This window comes from Culex pipiens, chromosome 3, assembly GCF_016801865.2.
Source record: "Culex pipiens pallens isolate TS chromosome 3, TS_CPP_V2, whole genome shotgun sequence".
NCBI lineage: Eukaryota > Metazoa > Arthropoda > Insecta > Diptera > Culicidae > Culex > Culex pipiens.
The window spans coordinates 71,125,600-71,152,132 of NC_068939.1; the positions used below are offsets into that span (position 1 = coordinate 71,125,600).

Sequence of the window (26,533 nt, forward strand, 5' to 3'; positions counted from 1 at the left end):
ATTAACTTTTCCTCCCCTAAACGCGCCAAACTTCTCTCATAAACCCAGCCAACAAATCAGAGTAAGACAGTGATAAGACGCCAGTATTAGTTTGTCGCGCGAACGCGCTTCTTCGAAAAAGGCAGAACGATGCTGGCTCGTCCACCCCAAACTCGCTCGTGGCTCGTCTTGGCCGTCTGCTCAACTTATCTGATTGCGGCAACACGTGCAGCTTCCGCTGACTGTGGCTTCGGTTACGAGTTGCTCGCTGCCAAGTTGGACACTTTGGATCACGGGTAAGTTTTCGGAAGCTTTTCCGATTCCCATGGAAACGCTTAAAGTCGGATTGATTGATGTTTCAGAATTGCAAAAGTTTGTGCTGGAACAGCAGCTTATTTGTACGACTATCCGAGGACTTGCCGAGACGGTTCAATCAAATCTTCAGGAATTTACCTACTTCAGCCGGAGAAGGGCTTTCGAGATCCGTTTCCAGCGCGTTGCGAACAGGACTACGAGGGTGGAGGTTGGACAGTGATTCAGCATCGCTTTGACGGAGCCACAAACTTTGTTCGACCTTGGGAGCAGTTCAAGAATGGGTTCGGTCACCTGGAGGGGGAGTTTTGGCTAGGTTTGGAGAAGATTCACCAGTTGACGTACTCAACGCCACACGAGTTGCACGTGCTGTTGGAAGATTTTGAAGGGACGCAAGCGGTGGCCAAGTATGAGGAATTTGCCGTCGCAAGTGAGTACGAGTTCTACAAGTTGGTCAAGCTGGGATCGTACAGTGGGACGGCGGGGGACTCGCTATCTGGGCACAAGGATCACAATTTCTCAACTTTTGATCGCGATAATGATAAACATGAAACTGCCAACTGTGCGACGGTGTACAGTGGAGCGTGGTGGCATGGCAAGTGTCATTCGAGTAATTTGAACGGGCTGTATCTGAAAGGAGTGACCACAAGTTATGCGAATGGAATGTGCTGGAATGCGTTTAAGGGGTATCATTATTCGTTGAAGGTTTCTAAGATGATGATTAGGAGTAAAGTGTAATCAAGATACTTTAATAATATTGAATAAAACAATACATAAATTTTCCTTTTTAAATTTGTCGTGGAATTCCCAGTGTGAATTTTTGTTATCTAATGAAACTGCCTAATTAGGTATTAGGGTCTACATAACAAAGTTCAAACTCAACAATTCAAAATAGTGCAATTAATCAAGAGGTACCGAATATAATCGTCATCGTAAATTAAATGGTACAAAGATACTTCATAGAAAACCAGTTTTATTTCTTCCTCCTTATCATCATCTTGGACGATTTCAGTGCATAGTGATGACCTCGAAACGAGTACCAAACCATTCCTGTAGCATACTCCGAGGTAGTTCCCTTCGAATATTTCCCGTTCAAATTGCTGCAAACAAAAGTCTCAATTACCGTGAGATAATACAAAAACTTCAACAACTCACCTCGAGTGACAATTCGAGTACCACCAAGCTCCATGAAAGTGGGACGCACAATTTTGCGGCCAAGAATCATTATCCCGATCAAAAGTGCTGAACTTCAGCGATCGTATTCCCGTGATCGAGTCCCCAGCTGGCCCACTGAACCCGTCGATGATGTTCACCGCGTAACCAGCCTGCTCACCAGCAATCTCAAACCGGTCCAACTTGGCGTACGTCGCGTTCCCCTCGAAATCCTCCAACAAAACGACCATCTCGTGCGGCGCCGAGTACGTCAACTGGTGAATCCGGTCCAGCCCGAGCCAGAACTCCCCCCCATCCAAACTGCCAAAACCTCGCTTGTACTCGGCCCAATCCCGGTAGAAATTGACCGACCCATCGAACCTCCTCTGAATCACCGTCCAACCACCGCCGTCATACTCCTGGTCACAGTACAGTTGAGCCGTTTCCTGCGGACCAATGCGGATGTTGAACAGTCCGGACACCTTGACGGGGACCTTATCGCACGAGTCGTACACCTGCTGGGCACTCTGCTGTGAAGTCACGAACTTGAGTAGGCTTTCCAGTCCGGCCGAGATGGAATCGATTTTGGACTGGGTTTTTTGCTCCTGATTTGCGACGCGATCCTCCAGGGCTTCCAGTTTGCTCATCAACAGTTCGTAGCCGAAACCATGATCGGTTCCGGAGGAGGCAGTTGTGGTGCCAAGAATGAGGAGAATTGACCAAAAGCAGCCAAACAGACTTGGTTTCATTTTGCGATGTTTGCGAAATGGGAGTTGAAGTTAAACTGAAGTAAAGTCTTTTTCGCCAATGTTCAGGAAACTTGATTCAACAGAGAAGAAATGTGCAAACGGGGATTTTTGTGAGTCAGATAAGAAGCAGAACCAAAATAAAATAAAAACTTTCACTGCAAGGGGATTCACATGGCATATCGGCATGGAGTTTAATCAGTTATGTTTTATTTGAAGCAGCCGTGAAATGTCAAGTGAAATCATAACTGCAAATAAATAACCAGTCAAATAATTTTACAAACGAATACTGTCAGTTTATTATCACAATCAAAAGTTCATCACACGTTTTATCATCATCCGAGATCGCTTCAAAGAGTAGTTGTCTCCCCTGAATGGGTTCCAGGTCATTCCCTTTCCGTGATACTTGGAAGCATCGACAGGCCCCTTCAAGTACTGCCCATTGAGGTTGCTAAAAAAGAGTGACATGGACATTGTACACATCAAAGCAGCTGAAAAGGACGAAACTCGATATTAGTCATACCTGTGATGTCCCCTTCGATACCACCAGGCGCCAGTCCAGTCAACACCCCCATTGTTCCCCGGCACGTCATGGTTGATGTCCATCGTGGAGAACTTTGACCCTCGATGGTAACCGAGCCCATCTCCCGCCGTCCCGTTGTACTCCCCCAGTTTCGTAATGGCGTACGATTCGTGCTCGTTTCCAACAGCGAACCGTGAATATTTCGCCACCACTGTTTTATTCTCGAAATCTTCCAGCAAAACATGCAGCTCGTACGGGGCCGAGTACGTCAACTGGTGAATCCGGTCCAGCCCCAGCCAGAACTCGGCCTTCAGGTTCCCGAACCCGTTCTTGTACTCCTTCCAGCCGCGATAAAAGTCAACCGACCCGTTGAATCGGCTCTGAATTACGACCCAGCCGCCGGACTCGTACTGCTGGTCGCAAACCACCGGGAAGGAATCGCCAAAGCCTGGTTCCGGCAGCAGTTGGTGGACGACGCTAGTTGAAACGGATTTTGGCGCCAAATCGCAGCTCTCGTACACTTGTAGCGGGGCAGTTGTTTGTAGTAGAGGCATCGATGAGTCGGCGGGCCAGTTCACTGCGAAAATGTAATATTGGTAATATCAGGTCATTCTTTGCACAGCAAAAAAACAAAAACAATGGTAAAATCGCGTGCAAAAGCAGGCACATTATCTTTGTGAGAAATGTCACTCAATATTGCACACTGCATGTCATGTTTTTTCACACACAAAAAAAAGTAGTAACCGACGGAATTCAAACCCAGCACTTACAGAGAGGACTGGCGTCTTAGCCCACACGGCTGTCAGACCGTAAGCTTAACATTACGGTCAAGTAGGTTTCCCCTACTTATTTTTCTGCTGTGCATTTCACAAAAAATTGAACTGAATTTGACATGTTTTTAAATCTTAGTTTGATTGAATTTAATATTTTTCCTTTGTATAAAAGTAATTGTCTACAAAATCGGCCGATATGGAGCATTTTCATTATTTTTGTCATTTTTTTATTTGGCTCAAACTTTGTCGAGGCCTTTCCTATGAACAAAGAAGCCATTTTGTTTCATCGGTTCACCTTTACAAGTCTCCATACAATTTTTGGCAGCTTTTAGGTTTCGAATAGGACCAGTAGTTCGAGAAAATCTGCTCTAATAAGTAATGAGTGGAGAGTTTGACAAATCTCCTTGAGGACTCTGTGTTACATGAGCCGACAGCAGTATTTTATCGGCATAGTTGCTCAAGCGGGGTGTGGTCCTGGTCCTACTCGAGATTCAAAGTTTCTAATATTCAAAAATCCGATGATTCGATGTTTCAAAGATCCAAAGATTTTAAGTTTCGATGATTTGAAGATCCGATGATTTGAAATTAGAATTTTCGAAGATTTGAAGATTTGAAGATTTGAAGATTTGAAGATTTGAAGATTTGAAGATTAAAAGATTTGAAGATTTAAAGATTTGAAGATTTGAAGATTTGAAGATTTGAAGATTTGAAGATTTGAAGATTTGAAGATTTGAAGATTTGAAGATTTGAAGATTTGAAGATTTGAAGATTTGAAGATTTGAAGATTTGAAGATTTGAAGATTTGAAGATTTAAAGATTTAAAGATTTAAAGATTTAAAGATTTGAAGATTTGAAGATTTGAAGATTTGAAGATTTGAAGATTTGAAGATTTGAAGATTTGAAGATTTGAAGATTTGAAGATTTGAAGATTTGAAGACTTGAAGATTTGAAGATTTGAAGATTTGAAGATTTGAAGATTTGAAGATTTGAAGATTTGAAGATTTGAAGATTTGAAGATTTGAAGATTTGAAGATTTGAAGATTTAAAGATTTAAAGATTTAAAGATTTAAAGATTTGAAGATTTGAAGATTTGAAGATTTGAAGATTTGAAGATTTGAAGATTTGAAGATTTGAAGATTTAAAGATTTAAAGATTTAAAGATTTAAAGATTTGAAGATTTGAAGATTTGAAGATTTGAAGATTTGAAGATTTGAAGATTTGAAGATTTGAAGATTTGAAGATTTGAAGATTTGAAGATTTGAAGATTTGAAGATTTGAAGATTTGAAGATTTGAAGATTTGAAGATTTGAAGATTTAAAGATTTGAAGATTTGAAGATTTGAAGATTTGAAGATTTGAAGATTTGAAGATTTGAAGATTTGAAGATTTGAAGATTTGAAGATTTGAAGATTTGAAGATTTGAAGATTTGAAGATTTGAAGATTTGAAGATTTGAAGATTTAAAGATTTGAAGATTTGAAGATTTGAAAATTTGAAGATTTGAAGATTTGAAGATTTGAAGATTTGAAGATTTGACGATTTGAGGATTTGGAGATTTGAGGATTTGAAGACTTGAAAATTTGAAGATACGAAGATTCGATTGTTCGAAGATTGAAAATTAAAGAAATACTAATTTGAGGAAAAAGTTTTTTTTGTTCAAAAGTAAGTTTAAAATCTGTATTATTTCTCCGTGTAACTTCTTACCTACAAGTTTGGCGAAGACACCAAATCGGTCAGAAAATTCCTTCAAATGATACAGATTTAAAATATTTACGTACCATTTTTGTATGGACAGCTGCCAAAATTGTAGGGAGACTTGTATGGGTAAACCAATGACACAAAAAAGCGTCTTTGGTCATAGGGAAGGCCCAAAAAATGTGAGAAAGATAAAAAATACAAAAAAAAAGCCATAACCGGAATTACAGGAGAATTTTTCATCAGGAACATGGCCCAAACAGTTTGATTCAAGTTTAATTATCAACTTAATACAATCGCTAGCTAACCAAGTACATACCTTTCGTTACCGCATCAGCAGCAGGATGAGCCAGTTTTTGGCGCTTGTAGTGATTGTGACCTTCGACCAGTAACGACTGAATGATCGTGACGCTACCGGCCAGCGCGTCGAGCTGCTCGTGGGAAGCGTTTTTGAAGTGCTGAATTTCCGCCCGAATGCCTCCCACGTCACCGCGAACGTTATGCACGGTGGCACTTACGTTTTCCACCTGGCGAATGATTCGGTCCAGTTTGGACTCGAACGAGGAAAATTGCTCCCGCGAGGCCGCTTCCACTCGAGTGATCCTAGAGCGTGGATTTGAAGTCAAATTAGAACGTCCGTAAATCATGACACGGAAGGAAATTTTTCTAGCAAAATTGTAATCTTGGATTGACGAAAATGATAGCAACATTTCTTCCCGTGTCCAGCAAAAGCTCATAACTCACTTGGTATCCAAGATTTCCAGCTTGGCGAGCAGCTTCTGATAGTCCAGGCCCGGTTCACTCTGGCCACCTCCACTCACCATCCCGGGTCCAGTGGCACCGAGGACAGACCCTTGGAATGCCACAGTGACGAAGACCAGAATCGTCGTCACAGCCGACATCGTCGTAACCATGGCTTGTCCACTATCAACCGATTACTGTTGAGGGGTTTCGAGTGTTTACGGTTCAAGATCACGACCGCGACTGCAGTCGAAGGCACCACGACCGCGTGAACCGGTTCCAAAAATTCATACCGCGCGCTACGATGAATACACGAGTTAGACCTGAGACCGAGAGCAATTGTTTTGGTTCATCGTCCGGGCCTGCTAATAAGACGTGGACGTGTTAGGTAATACGCTCTGCTGAACGATGTGTCATGTGCAAAAAAATGAAATAGACTTAGATTTTGGTTAAATGGTGATGATAAGTGACTGTTGTAATATTGGGTTTAAACTGAACCGATAAGATGTAGTTGTAAAGACTTGTGAATGTATACAATTATTGGGCTATTAACTTGGCTCTTGGCGTTCTTTTAATTTTATTATTCACTTTTTGTCTACACTACAAAGTGGTATTTTTTGTACCTTTTTTAGTTCAATCAAGCCATTTATTACATAAATTTTTATTAATATAAATTTTTGATAACCTTGAAAGATAAGCCTCATTTAGCCATCGATAAATAAATTCGGCGTTAGGCATTTGCTCAAAAATTTAAACATAATTTGTATGAAAACTAAAAATTAAAGACTCTAAAGATTAAAAAAATCAAAAAGTTCAACAATCTACACCCAACCAGCGGTCGCATGATTGTGATGCATGGCGGCATAAAAGTATATCAGAATCTGCATGAAATCTGTCCTCATGCATTTTTTGCGATATAGAGGTATGACATTTTTGCCCGTTACCGACAATTATCGACATTACCGACGGCTGATTGATTGTATTGCAGAAAAAAAATCTTATAAGAACGTGGATTGAACCAACAGCTTCTAGGTTGCTGATCCGACACGCTACCACTGCGCCATGGACACTTGATGAATTGTGAGGGACAGAGCTCGAACATATTGTTCTCTCTGGAGTGTTGCGTGAGGACGCACCAGCATTCTATGTGTAGGTGAGAACTGCAGATCTCTGACATGTTAACACGCGGGTAAAATTGAGCTATGAGCTGGCTGCAAAAACTGTTATAAAATGTAACATTTTCTGTAGCAAATCCACTGCTGCAGATTTTGAGCTATATATTTCCTTTGGGTGTAAAAACCAATTCGAAAGATCTAAAAATAAATAAACATTCAAATAACTGTAAAAAAATTGCCGTTTTCAAACAAATGAAAAATATTTGCAAAAATATTTCGGAATTGGTCCCTATTTTGGGCCTACTAAACAGATCGCACTTTAAATTTGATGTATTCTCAAAGGATGCATAGGCAGCCTAGTTTGTTTTACATAAACAAGTTGGTTTTTTAATGCTTTAGCTCGTACATTATCAACATTTTGATAAAAATACCTTATATCGCTGTAAAAGCACGAAAACTAAAACACTTTTTGCCCCTATTTTGGGTCTATTGCTTCTAGCATCCGACCTTCAATGTACCTATTTTCGACCCACCTTCTGATTGGTTGAATTCCAAAGCCAATTAGTTAACCCGTACTACGCGAGTAAGGATATTGAGATGTGAATGGCGCGTACACACTGTCACAGTTTATAGAAGTGTCAAATGGACTGTAAATACAGCCATCGTCTCCGAAATTCAGAGAGTAACTTTGATTGAGAGTATAATTGATTGGTGTCATTTTAGTGATTATATTTTGAAATGGGATAATGCTAACCGTCAATAAAAACCTATTTCTGGTGGTTTGAGATTTGGGGGAAGACTCTCATTCGTGTGCCGAGTGACGAAAGCCGTGACGCTGAGTGTCAACAAGCGGTAAGCCACGAAAAATTTGACGAGTGATATGTTTATTCCGTTTTTTTTTCTATTTAAAAGGAAATAGTGAATTATTTTTGCCCACCAAACTGAAGCTAATGACAACAAGTATCATTCTCAAGTGGTAGTTTCCTGCAAATTGACGGTGGAATGCACAATTCTGTCAAATTAAGTTTGGTAGGCTCAGTATAGGTACTAGGCCCAAAATAGGGACAAATACCCTAATTATGAAATATTTTGTTTATACTTACCCCATCAGCTACTGATGTCGGAGTCGGTGGAGTAGTGTCTTTTGGTGAGCTGAAATTTGAGCGACCCCAGGAACTCGTTTGATAATTTAAGCAGTTTCAGTTTTTGAATCTAACTTATTTCATTGCTCTTATATACACCACGTATGTTTTGGATCCATTCTAAATCCACAAAACAAAAAATGTAAAGTTTTTCAGCTAATGCATACGATCCTTTTTATGTTTTATGTTTCGTTAAGCTTTTTTATGAAGCTCACTACGGGCAAAAGCGTTTTAGTCGTGCTTTTGGGTAGCTATCACTGCGCATGCTTTGTAGTTGTGGTGAGTTGGATGCTTCATGAATGAAAGCTCGTGGTTTCATATCCACCTCATGAATGATATGCTTTTGTAGGGAGAATCGAAGATTTTATGATGTGCTATCTAGATAAGCTGTTCTCTGTTAGAGAAGTTTGAGACTTTTAGAAATACATTTTTATCTAGATATGGCAAAGCTTTGCATTTCCAACTTTATGATTACATGTTAAACATGAGTTTAAGGTTGAAAAATATCGTTACACTAGACTTTAGTACTTTTATGAGGTATTATGCCTAAAACTACAACAACAACAAATTATATCCACAACCAACCACCTGTTTATCCAGTTAATCTTGTCTGACTCAACCAGACAGTTGTTTTCATATCATTAACAGCAGAGGTCAACAAAGCTCTTTGCTGGCCAATATTTGATGAGACAAAAACTTTACCAGTTTGGAAACCACACACAAGTAAAAAAAAACAACACCAAAACGCCTGTTTCGGTACTTGATACTTGGCACTTCTTCGGGTGTATTTTCGGCCACCGGTCGTTGAGAATGACCGATGCGTTACGTATTATACGAGGATCGGTAATGGAGGATGAAGTTTCGAGTGGATTTGTTTGGTGTTTGTCACGGTGCACTGACAGAGCCATTAATGTTGGATCTGTTTGGGATTTTTTTGTTTGTCGTGTATAATCTTTTTGGGTTTTGAAATAAGTGGAAATTATACGCCAAATATATGATTTGCTTTAATTTTTGATGTGATAGCTGATTGCAGTTAAGGTTGGGCAAAACCGCTCTTTTTTAGGAGCCGCTCATTTTCGTTCGCTCACCAAAAAGAGCCGCTCTTTTGAACGGCTCTTTCGCTCTTTTTTTAAGAATTGTGTGATTTTGCGAACTCCTTTCTAAATTCTGATTTAATCGATGAAGTCTATAAACACTGAAGTTAAATCAGGCAAGAGAATTTTTTCCATAATCTCTCAGCTATTTAGTAGATTTTTGGTAATATTTTACAAGCTATGCAATTTTAAATGCTCAAATTTGTATTCCAGTAATACTTTAATGTACGATCAGTTATATAAAGAAAAGCTTTTTCATTTTGTTTCGAAAATCGTTTACTTTTGGAAGTTCAAAGAAAAGTAGGAAACTTAAAATAAGTTTGAAAACTTTAAAGTTGTGTTTGGCAGCAATGCTACTTTGGGATAAATTTTTATAAGCAATTATTTTTCAATTGAGAATTGCATTTTCAATTCTAAAAACAAATTTTGTGATGCAATTTGTTCGAAATTCGATAAATTATATTTATGACAAGATTAAGAATCATTCTATCTTGGAACGGTTCTTTCAAAAGACCGGAGTTTAAAAAAAAAACCGGGGTTCTTTTTTTGTGAGCCGTGGTTCGTTCACTCTTTTTAGTGAACCGGCTCTTTGAGCGGCTCGCTCTTTTTTGCCCACCTCTAAATTTTATGCTATTTTTTATTTTTTCCTGAAACAAACTAGTGTCCGGATAAAGGATTTTATTGCCTGTAGATTTTTTTTGGCAAACATGATTCCATGAAATTTGGCTATTTTATTTGTATAAACAAATTATTTTGCATTTTTTTAAACTGGGCGAATTGGTTTTAGCCATATTTGAATAATTCTAGAGTTTTTTTTTTTGAATAGGTCCTATGAAAATATGAAACACAATGAAACACCTTAAAAAAAACTCTAGAATTGTTGAACATTATTGTTTTCAGTTTGAACAAACGTACAAACAAATTATAAATTCCAAAGTTAAAAGCTTTTGCCTGCTCTAAAAAAAATTCTCCTGAATGCACTTTTTCAATTAAATTGAAAGAGGTGACCCGAGCATGGGTAAATAATAAGGGAAATTCGTAATAATACCTTTCTCTGGTATCAATACCAAATTTTGGTATTCCTGGACCCTTTAAAAATTGTCTAAAGGATTATGTATGAGCAAAATTAGGAATCATACCAAATTAAGGTATTGTTTTGATTTTGCAAAATTGCAGAATTTGTCAATGGTCGAATACCACATTTTTGTATTCTTTTGGTATTTCAGTATTTTATCAAATTCCTCTGAAACTATGGGAAAATTTTGCCCAATTTTGACAAAATAATTAATTTTGCGCTAAAATGATGTCTCAAAGCGAACTTGATTTTAAACATTTTTGATATACCCCCTACAGAAATGACTTGAAATTGTGGAAAATTTTCTAAGTCAAATTCCTCTGAAACTATGAGAAAATGTTGACCAATTTTACCAAAATAATTAATTTTGCACTAAAATGATGTCTCAAAGCGAATGCTTTCATTGAAAACCGGAAATTTCAAACTTGATTTTAAACATTTTTGATATACCCCCTACAGAAATGACTTGAAATCGTGGAAAATTTTCTAAGTCAGGATGGCACATTTTGGTATTATTTTGGTGTTGAAAGGTTTCATCAATTTTCTCTGAAACTATGGAAATTTTTTAAAAATTTTGACGAGATAATTAATTATGCGCTGAAATGACTTGAAACCCAAAAATGTTAAAGCTGATTTATTTATTTTTTTTTGTGATATACCCACTTATATTTTTTCAAACACGATGAATTTTCTGTAACTCGGGATAACCAAATACTTTGAAAAAACGAGTCAATCAACAGATTATTGAATTTTGGTGAATTTCAATCCAGTTTCATTTTAATAATACTTATTTTTCAATCTTGTTATTTTTCAGAAGCTTCAAGAACTTCAAGCACAGGCCGTTCATCAATGACAAATGCATTCAATGTGGTGAAGAATATCACTAAGAACAACATGGAATCATCAGGTGAGTAGATTTGGCATTTCCGTTTTTTCACTAACTGCAACTGATGCACTAAAAATGGTATGAAAATACCAAATTTTGGTATTACTTGTGCAAATACCAGCGACCAAAATGTGCTCTTGGTTGCCCAGTAATAGATGGTAAAATGCCATGAAATCATACCAAAATCATGTTTGTGGAAGACCACGGGAATACCAAAATTTGATTTTCCAAGGGCGCGGGAATACCTTAAATTAAAACCATGGCAATACCAAGTTTTGGTATTCAAGCAATGTTCAAAAATCCAGAAGACCTCAACTTGGTATTGAAATGATTTTATTTTGTGGTATTATTTTACCTTTGGAATAACATGGTTTGGTATTGTTGTGTCCTTCAACATACAAGATTTTGGTATGATTTCATGGTATTTTACCATCTATTACTGCGCAACCAAGGGCACATTTTGGTCCCTGTTATTTGCCCAAGTAATACCAAAATTTGGTATTCCCGTGTTATTTACCCCTGCTCGGGGAAGCTTTAAATCAAAGAGCATTTATTTCTATAGACATATTAATTATCTTTTATATCATTGTTCACACTTTTTCATTTACAAGTTTGTTATACTTTTTTATTTTATTACACATTGATAATGAACATTCAATAAACTTACTCGAGCTAAGCAAGTAATCAATTGTTAATGTGCGATTCGGGACTACAGGGCTGTTAGGGACAGCAGTTTTGAGAACTTATAAGGTTTAATATTATAAACCGATGTTCTGATTTTGTTATTCTGACTCTGTTTTTTCCAAAAGCTATCAAAATATTGTGTAAAAACATGGCTAAAGTCGTTGTCTCAATTTACCCCATCTATCCCCATTCACCGTAGATTACGGTAAATTAATTTACAATAAATATTTATTTTCCATACAACATTTTCTCAAGCATTATTATTAATTATATTTCGCGATGTAATATTGAAATATTATAGATTTAACCATCATAGAAAAATTATTGAGATTTCGGATTCTATTATTTTGACTTCAGAGTAACAAACATACTCTTTTTAAATGATAAAGAACTCAAATATGTTGTTTCCTTTCTTTTTCAAATCGCTGGTTTTTATCTAAGTTTCCAGAACGAATTTGCATAATTTCATTGATGAGCAACCATCACACCGAGGGTGGAATGCATGAATGAAAGTCGCGCCCCTCAAGCTGGCTCCTTCCAACAGATTCGCTCTCCTTCTTCCCGAACGAGAGAAAGAGATCGATCTGACCACGCGCGCCCCTTTTATCTCGCTCACTTTTCGTGTGGAGCAAAACGGGCGGCCAAAGCTGAGCTCACTCTTTCTCTTTGCTCTCTTCTCTTATATGGGAGCGCACATGGCTTAACCTCGTGGTGAGACTGGTTTCGTTAATCGGCACGAAGCCGCGCGTCGTATCATATCAAATTACTTTTGGGTGATTCGATTTGGGATTTTTTTTCACTCTGGAACTCGATTTGACCTAACAATACTGTGATGGCGCCATCCGGCACACGATTAAGGGAGTGAGTGTTTGCTTATCAAAAATGTTGATTGTTTGTTGATTGCAGATTTGAAATCGATTAAGAGGAAATGAGTTGAGCAAAACATGTAATTAAATTGCATTTAAAACATCCATAATAAACAGCGAATTGCGTCATATCGTATAATTTTGATCATTCTTTTCTATAATTAGACACTCAATCGTTATTTGCAGAATTAAAACAACCAGTTATCTGCGCATTTCAAATAAACCATTAAGGCTTTAAAGAAATTTGAACTGATATCATGAAAAACATATTTTTGAATTTTTCTACACAAAAAAAATGTATAAGGTCAAAAATTTTCATGAATGATTTAAGTTTATGTCCTTTGGTCTCAGTAGCAGTTTTGAGGTGGAAGGTGGCTAAAAATCTTTTAGCTAATTGAGTTTTTTTTGTAAACATTTTAAGCAACAATTATTAAGATATTTTAAAATGCATGATTTATTTTAAAAATATGGAAAATTACTAAAATTTACGAAAAAAAAAATTAGGTTTCTGGTCAACGAGTGAGGCAAAAACTTTACTCAAATATAAAATTTGTTTTAGCCTAAGAGGCAATATTTTGGAATAGCCTTAGCATTGAACAATTTGCTACACTTCACTGTTATTGGTTTTTTTCTTTTTTAACCCTTTCAAGCCTGAATTTTCAAAAAAATATTTTTTAAGTTGATGATGGGAAATAATTCTTACGACCATACGAAAATTGTAGGCTGGTTTTGGAAATTTTTATTTTTTGGTCATTTATGACCCATCAGGTCTGAAAGGGTTAAATAAAAAAATATTATAAAATATTTTTTTTAAATAGGGTTATCTCTTAAATCCGAATCCCTTGCATATTTTTGATCTACTAAAACAGGCTTCCAAACCAATTTGCGATATTTCCATAATTTTTTTACTGATACTGGATTTTTTTGAAAGACAATAGGTGGGGCGATTATACTTGTTTGAATATTAATTTAACAATGTTATTAATATTGCTATTCATGGGGTCTCCATTTAAAGTTGAATCATCTCCTTTTTAAGTTGAAATTAGTATTCAGTCATTTTTGTTGTGTCCTAGTAGATGGTTTATAAAATTTTTGCGACTCATTAGCTCATCATATTTTTTGCGCAAAAAAAAAGGAACATGCTCAACATTTAAAATGGAAACAAAGGAAAAATACAAAATAGACAATAGTTTTGGATTGGATGTAGTAAAAAACTTGAGACTGCAAATACAAACAAAATAAGGCAATTAAAATATGAATTACAAAAAAAATTAGGAATGTAACAAAAAAAGTTTAGTTTTTGTTGATTTAAAATATTCAAAACGATTTAAGATATATGAAGAAGGGATAAGAAAATTGAATTTATAAATAAAATTTAATAAAAACTAAATACAATTGGTTATCTGGGTTCAGAACAAACACAACTAAGAACACAAACAAAAACCCGATTTAATCCCACCTGGGGTGAGAAAGAGCCTTTCTTACTAAAGAATATAACAATGGTAGAACTTCTTTCAATTCATAACATCGACTTTGTTTATTTATAACGTCAGCTCAAAAGAAAGTCTTATGATGAAAGCAATGTATTATGATGATATTATGAGTATTATGAATGATATGATTTCCAAAAGAAATTAAAAACGCAATTTTCACCAAAAGAATATTTTTAATCGTACAATATGTTTGTACGTTTCTAATCAAACAAGCGATTATGACAAACGCGATCATAGCAAGCTTCCCAACAACGCACACCGCGGTTTTGGTTTTCTAGTTTCGGTACGAGCCCTTTTGCGTGACTGTGTTGGTGTTTTGGTTCATCGTACCAGCGCACCAAGACAAGGTACAAGTGAACCGCGTGTGCCGTACGGTGCAGGGAAGCTAGCCATTCAGCTTCTACGAGAGTGACAGAGTCAGAGATAGCTATTTTTAACAACCGCACCACTACACACTCAATCGCGAGAACCTTAGAAAGAAAGCCATTGGAGTCGCCAGCATTGAACACTTTGAAAACGATATAAACGATGAAAAGCTTAGAAAGCTCCTATTATCCTATCCAATGAACCCTGTTAAATAAACTTACGAAATCACGAAAAAATGAAGTCTACATTTAGGCGGTTTTAGGAGCGCACGGGAAACAAAATGATTGTAGCCGGATGAATGTCCTATGTCACAAAGGTTTTGCATAAACATTGGACAGTTATGCAAAAACGGACAGGGCAAAAGAAACCGAAAAGCTACGATATCTTACATATTGAAGGAAACATCGGTAGACAAGCTACTACAAAACGAGTATAAGTCGAGCCACAAAATATATGCTCCAGCATTCTCGCGCCAGTATTCGAAGCTCAACTTGACAACTTGTCGACTTGGCGACGAAGCGTCGAAAATCGATGCAGTGTGATTTTTTGACGATTTTTCCGATTAAAATTGATGCTGAATCGACATATTTACGAAGATGGAAATGACGTCCTGCCTTAAAGTAAAACCTATACCTTTCCTTAGTAAGAAAGGCAAAAATATACAATAAATTTACAATTTACGAACTCACAATATGTTAGGCCATTTCAACCATCTTTACAAACAAGTTTTCTATTTCTTTCTTGTAATTGCATTTGAAGCATATTTTAGATTTTTTTTTGTTAGAATCATAACAATTAGGATATGATCATTAATGATAATATTGAGTTTTTTTTTTTTTATTGAAAATCCAGTTTAAACGGAAACATGTAGCCTTACTAGAGTCCTAACTTTGGAAAACTGATTGCTTGAAAAAGTATAAAATTTTAGAGAAAAAATAAGTATCACGTAAGTCTCCATTATCCAAATTCAATAAGGACGGAAATGAATGGTCCAATTTTCTAATACTAAAACTAACTGTTATCATGTTTTATGATCTTATGATGCAAATATTAACTTCACTTTCAAATAAAGCATTGGATTAGGGTCTAAACATACAAACATTTTTAAAGAAATGTCTAGTTTACTGCCCATAATTGAAAATTCGGCTATTATGCCAAATCAATTTCCCATGAGAGTGGCATATTAGCCGTTTGGTTCTTCGCATCGGCAGCAAAATCTAACAATTATTTTAGTGAAATTCAGGTTTCAGAAGATGCGTTGGAACATCCTCTAATCTCGGTGCTAATAACACGTTTTTGCCAAAAGTAGATATTAGCCATTTTTTCAAAGGTGGACAGTTTAAACATTCTGAAACATATTGGATCAAATAAGGGACCATCCATAAACCACGTGGACACTTTTTTGGGAATCTGTTACCCCCCCCCCCCTCGTGGACAATTGTCCATACAAAAAAATCGCCATGCCCCCCCCCCCTAAAGTGTCCACGTGGTTTATGGATGGTCCCTAAACAAAAACTTTACGTCAGCATGTTAAAAACTAGCTGTTAAATTCTCACAATACCTGTCTTAGTAGGGAAAATATACCCATTTTAATCACTCTAAGCCGTTCGACCAATTCTCATCACTTTTTCCGTTTCCGCTATTAAATCAACATTTTCTGATGTATCAAGATGGAGAGTAGCTTGCTCACTTTTATTTGAGCTATTTATTACTTGGAACAGTCAAAAACACTTTGTGAAAGCTTTAATTCAATATCAAAGTGCTGATAGGCACTTGAATTTCATATTCATTAAATTTTCAAAAATAATTTGAAATTTGAAAACGAGCATCAACTTTGGAATCCAGAAAACGACAAGCAACCTGCAAGTCACAACACAACGCACCAACAATGACAACATTTCTCCGGAATGACAAACGGAAACATTCAGCTGAGCGTTACGAATCCAGTGTAAAGCCTGGAAGTGTGCCGACGCGGCTCCAAATCTTTCAAGTGGCTGGCCCATCATCAGAAACGGCAAAGGAGAAGACCCTGTCGATGATCGTGAATTTTGACCTGTTGGTGAAGGGACGAGACGTGCGATCGAATCGAACCCGAAGATCGAGAAGAAGGTGTTACTGAAATAATCAAGAGCCCTATTCAGATAAGGAAAATGCTGAAATTTATTTTTATTACCACTAGAATCTTCTGTTTATTGTTATTAATTTTATTATCACTTCCTTCTTTGGGCCACACTTTCTTTCTTGGCGTGAGGTGGTTTGGGTTTTCGTTTGGTTTGCGGTTTCGAGAGGCTCAACAACGGTGTGGTCAGCATCAATAGGGTGGTCCTATAAATTGATTTAAATTTTCAAAATAATCGAGCTTAATAATGGCTTTTAATACTTTTTACGAATACTGCAGTCAATCTGAAATAATAAATTTAAGAACCACCCTTGATCTAAAGATTAGCTCGTGCTGCGTGCCGTCATTAATGAAAGGAACTCTCCGTGAAAGAAGTGGTTCAACAATTTGTACCAGAAGACGGGTAAAAAAAGGAAACCAAACACTGGACTGGAGACGTGTTTCCTCTTACTTATTGTACTGCTTGGGGACTGCTGAAATAATGGTCCAGATTACGGTACGTTACAACCTTGACGTTGCCTTACATGGTCGGAAGTGATAACGCATGTAATTTTACATGGGATTCTCTGTAAATGTCTTACGATAATATTAAATCGTTGATTTTCAAACAATTCTCCAAATGGTTGATTTAGATAAACTTTTCTAAACATAACTTTCAATTTATTTAATATTAGAACTTTTCAAGACGGAAACAGTGACAGATTTGATCTCAAACCAGTGGTTCAAGCATAACGTTCTGAATTCAAATGTTAGTCCGTGGAGGCATTTGATATCAAAACTCAATTTAAGTTAGCATACGCGGTGCTTAAGGCTCAGGAGGCGGAAACGAAACGACTAAGTCGAAAGAACGCGGCGAACTCTAAAAGTGTGCGCAATAAATAATATTTTTGCACTGCCAAGTGGTCTGAGTCGAGAGTGTAGCAGGGGTTATATTAATATATATTAATTATTAATAGAGGTGATTAATTTTTCGCGGAGCTTTATGACATCGTCACGAGGCGTGAATTATTGCAGATTAGCATATGTGCTGAAACTGGGTAACCAGTTGAGGTTAAACGTATATGAGCCAATTAAAATTCAATTTAAATCTCACAGTTTCAACTTGTGGAGTATCAATTCCAAGCTTAAATTAGAAAAAATTAATAAAAAGCAAAAGAAAATCAAAGTCAATCATAGTAAAACAAAAAACAAAAAACAAAATTGTGGTTTGGTTGAGCGTTTTAGCAGAATGCATTATTATGAATACAAAGAGACGAGTTGTTCCTTTTAATTCCGCTATATATTTTTAATATCTAGACAGATACGTATTTCGTCTACTACTTGCAGACTTCATCAGTGTTCTGTTCTCGACTCTGTCAACAAACAAAAAACAAAAAACAAAAAACAAAAAACAAAAAACAAAAAACAAAAAACAAAAAACAAAAAACAAAAAACAAAAAACAAAAAACAAAAAACAAAAAACAAAAAACAAAAAACAAAAAACAAAAAACAAAAAACAAAAAACAAAAAACAAAAAACAAAAAACAAAAAACAAAAAACAAAAAACAAAAAACAAAAAACAAAAACAAAAAACAAAAAACAAAAAACAAAAAACAAAAAACAAAAAACAAAAAACAAAAAACAAAAAACAAAAAACAAAAAACAAAAAACAAAAAACAAAAAACAAAAAACAAAAAACAAAAAACAAAAAACAAAAAACAAAAAACAAAAAACAAAAAACAAAAAACAAAAAACAAAAAACAAAAAACAAAAAACAAAAAACAAAAAACAAAAAACAAAAAACAAAAAACAAAAAACAAAAAACAAAAAACAAAAAACAAAAAACAAAAAACAAAAAACAAAAAACAAAAAACAAAAAACAAAAAACAAAAAACAAAAAACAAAAAACAAAAAACAAAAAACAAAAAACAAAAAACAAAAAACAAAAAACAAAAAACAAAAAACAAAAAACAAAAAACAAAAAACAAAAAACAAAAAACAAAAAACAAAAAACAAAAAACAAAAAACAAAAAACAAAAAACAAAAAACAAAAAACAAAAAACAAAAAACAAAAAACAAAAAAACAAAAAACAAAAAACAAAAAACAAAAAACAAAAAACAAAAAACAAAAAACAAAAAACAAAAAACAAAAAACAAAAAACAAAAAACAAAAAACAAAAAACAAAAAACAAAAAACAAAAAACAAAAAACAAAAAACAAAAAACAAAAAACAAAAAACAAAAAACAAAAAACAAAAAACAAAAAACAAAAAACAAAAAACAAAAAACAAAAAACAAAAAACAAAAAACAAAAAACAAAAAACAAAAAACAAAAAACAAAAAACAAAAAACAAAAAACAAAAAACAAAAAACAAAAAACAAAAAACAAAAAACAAAAAACAAAAAACAAAAAACAAAAAACAAAAAACAAAAAACAAAAAACAAAAAACAAAAAACAAAAAACAAAAAACAAAAAACAAAAAACAAAAAACAAAAAACAAAAAACAAAAAACAAAAAACAAAAAACAAAAAACAAAAAACAAAAAACAAAAAACAAAAAACAAAAAACAAAAAACAAAAAACAAAAAACAAAAAACAAAAAACAAAAAACAAAAAACAAAAAACAAAAAACAAAAAACAAAAAACAAAAAACAAAAAACAAAAAACAAAAAACAAAAAACAAAAAACAAAAAACAAAAAACAAAAAACAAAAAACAAAAAACAAAAAACAAAAAACAAAAAACAAAAAACAAAAAACAAAAAACAAAAAACAAAAAACAAAAAACAAAAAACAAAAAACAAAAAACAAAAAACAAAAAACAAAAAACAAAAAACAAAAAACAAAAAACAAAAAACAAAAAACAAAAAACAAAAAACAAAAAACAAAAAACAAAAAACAAAAAACAAAAAACAAAAAACAAAAAACAAAAACAAAAAACAAAAAAAAAAAAACAAAAAACAAAAAACAAAAAACAAAAAACAAAAAACAAAAAACAAAAAACAAAAACAAAAAACAAAAAACAAAAAACAAAAAACAAAAAACAAAAAACAAAAAACAAAAAACAAAAAACAAAAAACAAAAAACAAAAAACAAAAAACAAAAACAAAAAACAAAAAACAAAAAACAAAAAACAAAAAACAAAAAACAAAAAACAAAAAACAAAAAACAAAAAACAAAAAACAAAAAACAAAAAACAAAAAACAAAAAACAAAAAACAAAAAACAAAAAACAAAAAACAAAAAACAAAAAACAAAAAACAAAAAACAAAAAACAAAAAACAAAAAACAAAAAACAAAAAACAAAAAACGAAAAACAAAAAACAAAAAACAAAAAACAAAAAACAAAAAACAAAAAACAAAAAACGAAAAACGAAAAACAAAAAACAAAAAACAAAAAAACAACATTAAACATTGAACATTGAACATTAAACATTGAACATTAAACATTGAACATTGAACATTGAACATTGAACATTGAACATTGAACATTGAACATTGAACATTGAACATTGAACATTGAACATTGAACATTGAACATTGAACATTGAACATTGAACATTGAACATTGAACATTAAACATTGAACATTGAACATTGAACATTGAACATTGAACATTGAACATTGAACATTAAACATTGAACATTGAACATTGAACATTGAACATTGAACATTGAACATTGAACATTGAACATTGAACATTGAACATTGAACATTGAACATTGAACATTGAACATTGAACATTGAACATTGAACATTGAACATTGAACATTGAACATTGAACATTGAACATTGAACATTGAACATTGAACATTGAACATTGAACATTAAACATTGAACATTGAACATTGAACATTGAACATTGAACATTGAACATTGAACATTGAACATTGAACATTGAACATTGAACATTGAACATTGAACATTGAACATTGAACATTAAACATTGAACATTGAACATTGAACATTGAACATTGAACATTGAACATTGAACATTGAACATTGAACATTGAACATTGAACATTGAACATTGAACATTGAACATTGAACATTTTACGTATCTTTTCTTCTTTGAAATGTTTACGTGTGGTCTGTACAGCCAACGTAACGATCAACTCTAGCAATTGAATCCCACCAGCAGCATTCTCCCACAAACTCTAAGTTACGCGTCTTTGCAATTCCCAGTCAACTGCTTATTTTATATCTTGTATGTTTATATCTCTGCTCACTGCTAAGCAGACTTGTGCCAACTTAAAACCCTTACCACCTAGTTGGCAGCCTCCGAGCCACTGCCCTAACTCTATTCGGTTATTAAAAGTCAGATAAACTGGAGTTCAGACAAGCCAGCAGCGGAGTGAAAAAAAAAATAGAGTGCCCACCACAAACGAAAATCCAAAGAGAACCTGGAGATTTTTAGACTTTAACGAGCGCACTCATAAGTTACCACACTTAAAGCTAGTCTGGCCAACGACTCTTGACTGTTTTGTTCGACACGACTTTCGGACAACTTGTTTCCAACTTCAACTCAACAATTTCAACCCGCGGCCAATGGTTCAAACTATGAATGAAAGCGGGAAGTCATCAATGGAAATGGTTCACCGCCAAAGCAAGAAACCCACGAAATTATAAAATCCTCCTCGCATCAAAAAAATCAGCAGCGACTAATTTGATGCAACCTGCTACCATCCGTTGCGAGTTTTTGATTCAGAAAAATCCGACGACACTCAAGAATGGAACGACACATCGCAGGCCACGACAGGCTCCATCAACTTCAACACTTTGGAGAGGCACTTGACCACAAAACGAGACAACAGAGGAAGTGAAAAGACAAAACAGCTGGACGGCAGAGCGGAGAAGGAAGGCGCAAAAATAATTTATAAATATTCATAAAAAAATCGTGTCTCGAAAAATAATAACAAAAATGTTATTAATAAAATTATATAAACATTTTGATATCTACTTGATTTGACAGAAATTATTGATTCCAATAACAATAATAACAATTTATGACACAATAAATTTAGGATTTTACTCGAGTGTGAGAGAATGCGAGCCGAGCGGCGTTGCGTCCATTCTCTTTCGGGGCATTCTCTGCGGCCACGGCACGGCCGAGGTGTCACCGGCCGTTTTGGACATCAAGTCAAGCTCTGAACAGGTCTTCCGAAAATGTGTGTGTGAGTGTGTTGTATGAATGAATGTGGATTTAGTCGCAAGTGAGTTGATTACACTACCGAAACGATTTGTTTTTTGATTGAATAATGTTTCTGTGAGCTAATATTAGAGCAAATTTGGATATGTCAGTCTTTCAATAAGGCAATCGTGGACGAAACGTGACAAGTTTTAAGATAAAGCTTAAAGACTGTTCCTGAAATCGAGTACTAATTCAATGAATTTCAGAACCCCAAAAAAATATGTTTAAGCTGCTAACATAACATGCTCGTCAACATTTTCCTTAGTGGATCATAAAATTTATTCACGTAAGGTAAGCAAAAAGTATCACAAAATGATTCATCATTTAAGTTATGCCTCTGCAACATATTTGAAAAATATCAATGGATTTATGAAAATATTTATTTTTCCTGATTTTTTCTTTTTTTTCCTGTCTCTGGTACGAAAATTTAAAATTTTAAAAAGCTTTAAAGTGCTCTATTTGGTTTAAAAGGCTTAAATAACCTATTTTTCAATGTGGGTCATTCCATCTGAAGCGGAACAGCATTTGAAAATTATCCTCTCCGATCCTGCTCAAATTTGGCAGAGCAGTTAATACTATCAAAACATGCAAGAATCCCGAATTTCATCCAAATCGGACCACCCCCTCCATTTTTGTACCTCCCCAAAAAATCGACTTTTTGGCGATTTTTGACCAAACCTCCTAGTTTCAAACGGCGATAGCTCAGGAACCACAAATCTTAGAAGGTCGGTCTTAGACTCAATTTTGAAGGAAATTGGACGTAGAATCCATTTCCGTGATCAAAATGTTGATTAATTTATTTTTTCTACCTGTATTGCGCAATTGAAAACTTTCAACGGCCGTATCTCAAAACACCCCAACTTATTTTTTTTATTTGACCTCACCATCGTGTTCCCCGGCCAATTTTACATAAGAATCACTTATCGACAGAAATGAATATGTTTCGTTCCAGAGATATCGAATTTTAATGTTTTGTGTTTTAGAGATTACCTAATTAAGCTTCATTCGCCGCATCAGCACACAGGTGGGCTGATCAATAACTGCTACCTGGTCATTTTTTGAAATAATATTTCATCATAAGTAATCTTTATCAAATTGGGCAAAAATTAACTGTATAACACTGTAGAAAACTGGAGTTCAATCGCGAATAGTTATCTGCTTTAAAAAAATGAGATGTATGTCTGTGCTAACCCACAGGACAGAGCAATAACGACACACAGTAAAGGGCAGAATTGGATTCCGATGGAGCGAGCAGGAAAATGCCATTAATCTTGTTAGTAACACTGAACAATAAGTGCACGATACATTATTGAGTAAAAAATATGAATTAAAATGAATAAAATTTGTTGATACGTTGTACTCTAGTGAAGGACGATCACAAGGAGTAGGAAAAGGATTTCTGGAAAGTATAAAACTGAAAAATGTAAGAAAATCACAAAGCTAATTCCCCAAATTTAGTTGCGATGATTTCGACACCGTCCGTGTTTTTTTTTCTTCTATCATTCTCGGATTCTTGGAACACAATACGGCTGCTGTCCTCACGTATAAGGATTTTTTTTAATTAAATGTACCTTGACCAAAATCATCTTTTAATCAAATGGAGCTGGCTCACAATATAAAAATTGATTTAATATGATCAATGTTTTAAACCATAAATCAAATTTGCCAAATTACACTACTCGACAAAACAAAACTTGTGTCAAGGGATTGACGATATCTCATCGGTTCCTCAGAGAAAAGGCATCCCCGAATCCGATGCAATCGACAGAATTTGATTTTATGTCCACGCGGACTGACGAGAAGCTGGTAAATTTTTTAACATAAAAAAATCGAACAATTTAAAAAAAACTTGCGTCTCCTCCCAACTATATGAGCCATCTACAAAAATATGGAGGCGCCTGGTGCATAGCCATTTCCTTTAAGCACAACGGAAACAACCAATACAAATGTATAAAAAAGTTGTCAAGTTCGGGGGGTCCACAGCTAGCATTTTTTGTACGATTATAAAAATAAATATTAAAAGTTTAAAATAAAAATATTTGAAAAACATTTTTTTTAAAATATATTTGTTTACTAAAATTTTATGTTTCTCAAAGGTCTATGGGTACTTCGGGATGTCCATGGTAATCCAAGGACTCCCTAGAGTTAAGATCTATGAGTCTACCGCCGTAACAAGCAAGAGGTCGTCGGATTTTGACCCCGGATTATGTGCGTATAGCATCAGTGGATATGGTAGACTACTATATGAATGTAATGGGATGTACATGGTCATCCAAGGACTCCCTGGAGTTAAGATCTACGAGTCTACCGCCGTAACAAGCAAGAGGTCGTCGGATTTTGACCCCGGATTATGTGCGTATAGCATCAGTGGATATGGTAGACTACTATATGAATGTAATGGGATGTACATGGTCATCCAAGGACTCCCTAGAGTTAAGATCTATGAGTCTACCGCCGTAACAAGCAAGAGGTCGTCGGATTTTGACCCCGGATTATGTGCGTATAGCATCAGTGGATATGGTAGACTACTATATGAATGTAATGGGATGTCCATGGTCATCCAAGGACTCCCTAGAGTTAAGATCTACGAGTCTACCGCCGTAGCAAGCAAGAGGTCGTCGGATTTTGACCCCGGATTATGTGCGTATAGCATCAGTGGATATGGTAGACTACTATATGAATGTAATGGGATGTCCATGGTCATCCAAGGACTCCCTAGAGTTAAGATCTACGAGTCTACCGCCGTAACAAGCAAGAGGTCGTCGGATTTTGACCCCGGATTATGTGCGTATAGCATCAGTGGATATGGTAGACTACTATATGAATGTAATGGGATGTCCATGGTCATCCAAGGACTCCCTAGAGTTAAGATCTACGAGTCTACCGCCGTAACAAGCAAGAGGTCGTCGGATTTTGACCCCGGATTATGTGCGTATAGCATCAGTGGATATGGTAGACTACTATATGAATGTAATGGGATGTCCATGGTCATCCAAGGACTCCCTGGAGTTAAGATCTACGAGTCTACCGCCGTAACAAGCAAGAGGTCGTCGGATTTTGACCCCGGATCATGTGAGTATAGCATCAGTGGATATGGTAGACTACTATATGAATGTAATGGGATGTCCATGGTCATCCAAGGACTCCCTGGAGTTAAGATCTACGAGTCTACCGCCGTAACAAGCAATAGGTCGTCGGATTTTGACCCCGGATCATGTGCGTATAGCATCAGTGGATATGGTAGACTACTATATGAATGTAATGGGATGTCCATGGTCATCCAAGGACTCCCTGGAGTTAAGATCTACGATTCTACCGCCGTAACAAACAAGAGGTCATCGGCTTTTGACCCCGGATCATGTGCGTATAGCATCAGTGGATATGGTAGACTACTATATAAATGTGTTGGGCTCCCTGGAGTTAAGATCTACGAGTCTACCGCCGTAACAAAAAAGAGGTCGCCGTTTGGCTAAAGTGGTAAGCAAGGACTTTTGTTCATCGTTCAAACTTAAATATTTCGATAACTTTACATCGATTGTAGATCTTAACTCCAGGGAGTCCTTGGATGACCATGTACATCCCATTACATTCATATAGTAGTCTACCATATCCACTGATGCTATACGCACATGATCCGGGGTCAAAATCCGACGACCTCTTGCTTGTTACGGCGGTAGACTCATAGATCTTAACTCCAGGGAGTCCTTGGATGACCATGGACATCCCATTACATTCATATAGTAGTCTACCATATCCACTGATGCTATACGCACATAATCCCGGGTCAAAATCCGACGACCTCTTGCTTGTTACGGCGGTAGACTCATAGATCTTAACTCCAGGGAGTCCTTGGATGACCATGGACATCCCATTACATTCATATAGTAGTCTACCATATCCACTGATGCTATACGCACATGATCCGGGGTCAAAATCCGACGACCTCTTGCTTGTTACGGCGGTAGACTCATAGATCTTAACTCCAGGGAGTCCTTGGATGACCATGGACATCCCATTACATTCATATAGTAGTCTACCATATCCACTGATGCTATACGCACATGATCCAGGGTCAAAATCCGACGACCTCTTGCTTGTTACGGCGGTAGACTCATAGATCTTAACTCCAGGGAGTCCTTGGATGACCATGGACATCCCATTACATTCATATAGTAGTCTACCATATCCACTGATGCTATACGCACATGATCCGGGGTCAAAATCCGACGACCTCTTGCTTGTTACGGCGGTAGACTCGTAGATCTTAACTCCAGGGAGTCCTTGGATGACCATGTACATCCCATTACATTCATATAGTAGTCTACCATATCCACTGATGCTATACGCACATGATCCGGGGTCAAAATCCGACGACCTCTTGCTTGTTACGGCGGTAGACTCATAGATCTTAACTCCAGGGAGTCCTTGGATGACCATGGACATCCCATTACATTCATATAGTAGTCTACCATATCCACTGATGCTATACGCACATGATCCGGGGTCAAAATCCGACGACCTCTTGCTTGTTACGGCGGTAGACTCATAGATCTTAACTCCAGGGAGTCCTTGGATGACCATGGACATCCCATTACATTCATATAGTAG

At 35.7% G+C, this 26,533-nt stretch overlaps 3 protein-coding genes across 3 annotated transcripts; 1 reads left to right on the forward strand and 2 right to left on the reverse strand.

Annotated features, from left to right (window-relative positions):
* Window positions 1–64: 64 nt before the first annotated feature.
* LOC120419521 (ficolin-1-like) lies at window positions 65–1,232 on the forward strand. The gene is made up of 2 exons (XM_039582231.2): window positions 65–275; window positions 342–1,232. Exons 1-2 carry the CDS (start codon window positions 130–132, stop codon window positions 1,027–1,029), a joined length of 834 nt encoding a protein of 277 aa, XP_039438165.1. The 5' UTR covers window positions 65–129; the 3' UTR covers window positions 1,030–1,232.
* A 15-nt stretch (window positions 1,233–1,247) lies between these two features.
* LOC120419546 (ficolin-1-like) lies at window positions 1,248–2,348 on the reverse strand. The gene is made up of 2 exons (XM_039582259.2): window positions 1,447–2,348; window positions 1,248–1,391 (listed from the first exon to the last, which is right to left on the reverse strand). The coding sequence occupies exons 1-2, from the start codon at window positions 2,190–2,192 to the stop codon at window positions 1,265–1,267; spliced, it is 873 nt and encodes a 290-aa protein (XP_039438193.1). The 5' UTR covers window positions 2,193–2,348; the 3' UTR covers window positions 1,248–1,264.
* A 112-nt stretch (window positions 2,349–2,460) lies between these two features.
* LOC120419545 (fibrinogen C domain-containing protein 1-like) lies at window positions 2,461–6,192 on the reverse strand. The gene is made up of 4 exons (XM_039582258.2): window positions 5,923–6,192; window positions 5,498–5,781; window positions 2,713–3,289; window positions 2,461–2,640 (listed from the first exon to the last, which is right to left on the reverse strand). The coding sequence occupies exons 1-4, from the start codon at window positions 6,090–6,092 to the stop codon at window positions 2,499–2,501; spliced, it is 1,173 nt and encodes a 390-aa protein (XP_039438192.1). The 5' UTR covers window positions 6,093–6,192; the 3' UTR covers window positions 2,461–2,498.
* Between the last annotated feature and the right edge of the window lie 20,341 nt (window positions 6,193–26,533).

What these genes read in the sequence shown, in the direction of transcription:
- LOC120419521 (XM_039582231.2), top strand. Translation starts at nt 130, where the DNA reads ATGCTGGCTCGTCCACCCCAAACTCGCTCGTGGCTCGTCTTGGCCGTC. An exon ending in TTGGACACTTTGGATCACGG is followed by an intron (nt 276 to 341) that starts GTAAGTTTTCGG and finishes TTGATGTTTCAG; the next exon opens with AATTGCAAAAGTTTGTGCTG.
- LOC120419545 (XM_039582258.2), bottom strand. Translation starts at nt 6,092, where the DNA reads ATGGTTACGACGATGTCGGCTGTGACGACGATTCTGGTCTTCGTCACT. An exon ending in CTGGAAATCTTGGATACCAA is followed by an intron (nt 5,782 to 5,922) that starts GTGAGTTATGAG and finishes TCCACGCTCTAG; the next exon opens with GATCACTCGAGTGGAAGCGG. An exon ending in TATCGAAGGGGACATCACAG is followed by an intron (nt 2,641 to 2,712) that starts GTATGACTAATA and finishes ACTCTTTTTTAG; the next exon opens with CAACCTCAATGGGCAGTACT.
- LOC120419546 (XM_039582259.2), bottom strand. Translation starts at nt 2,192, where the DNA reads ATGAAACCAAGTCTGTTTGGCTGCTTTTGGTCAATTCTCCTCATTCTT. An exon ending in TACTCGAATTGTCACTCGAG is followed by an intron (nt 1,392 to 1,446) that starts GTGAGTTGTTGA and finishes TTTTGTTTGCAG; the next exon opens with CAATTTGAACGGGAAATATT.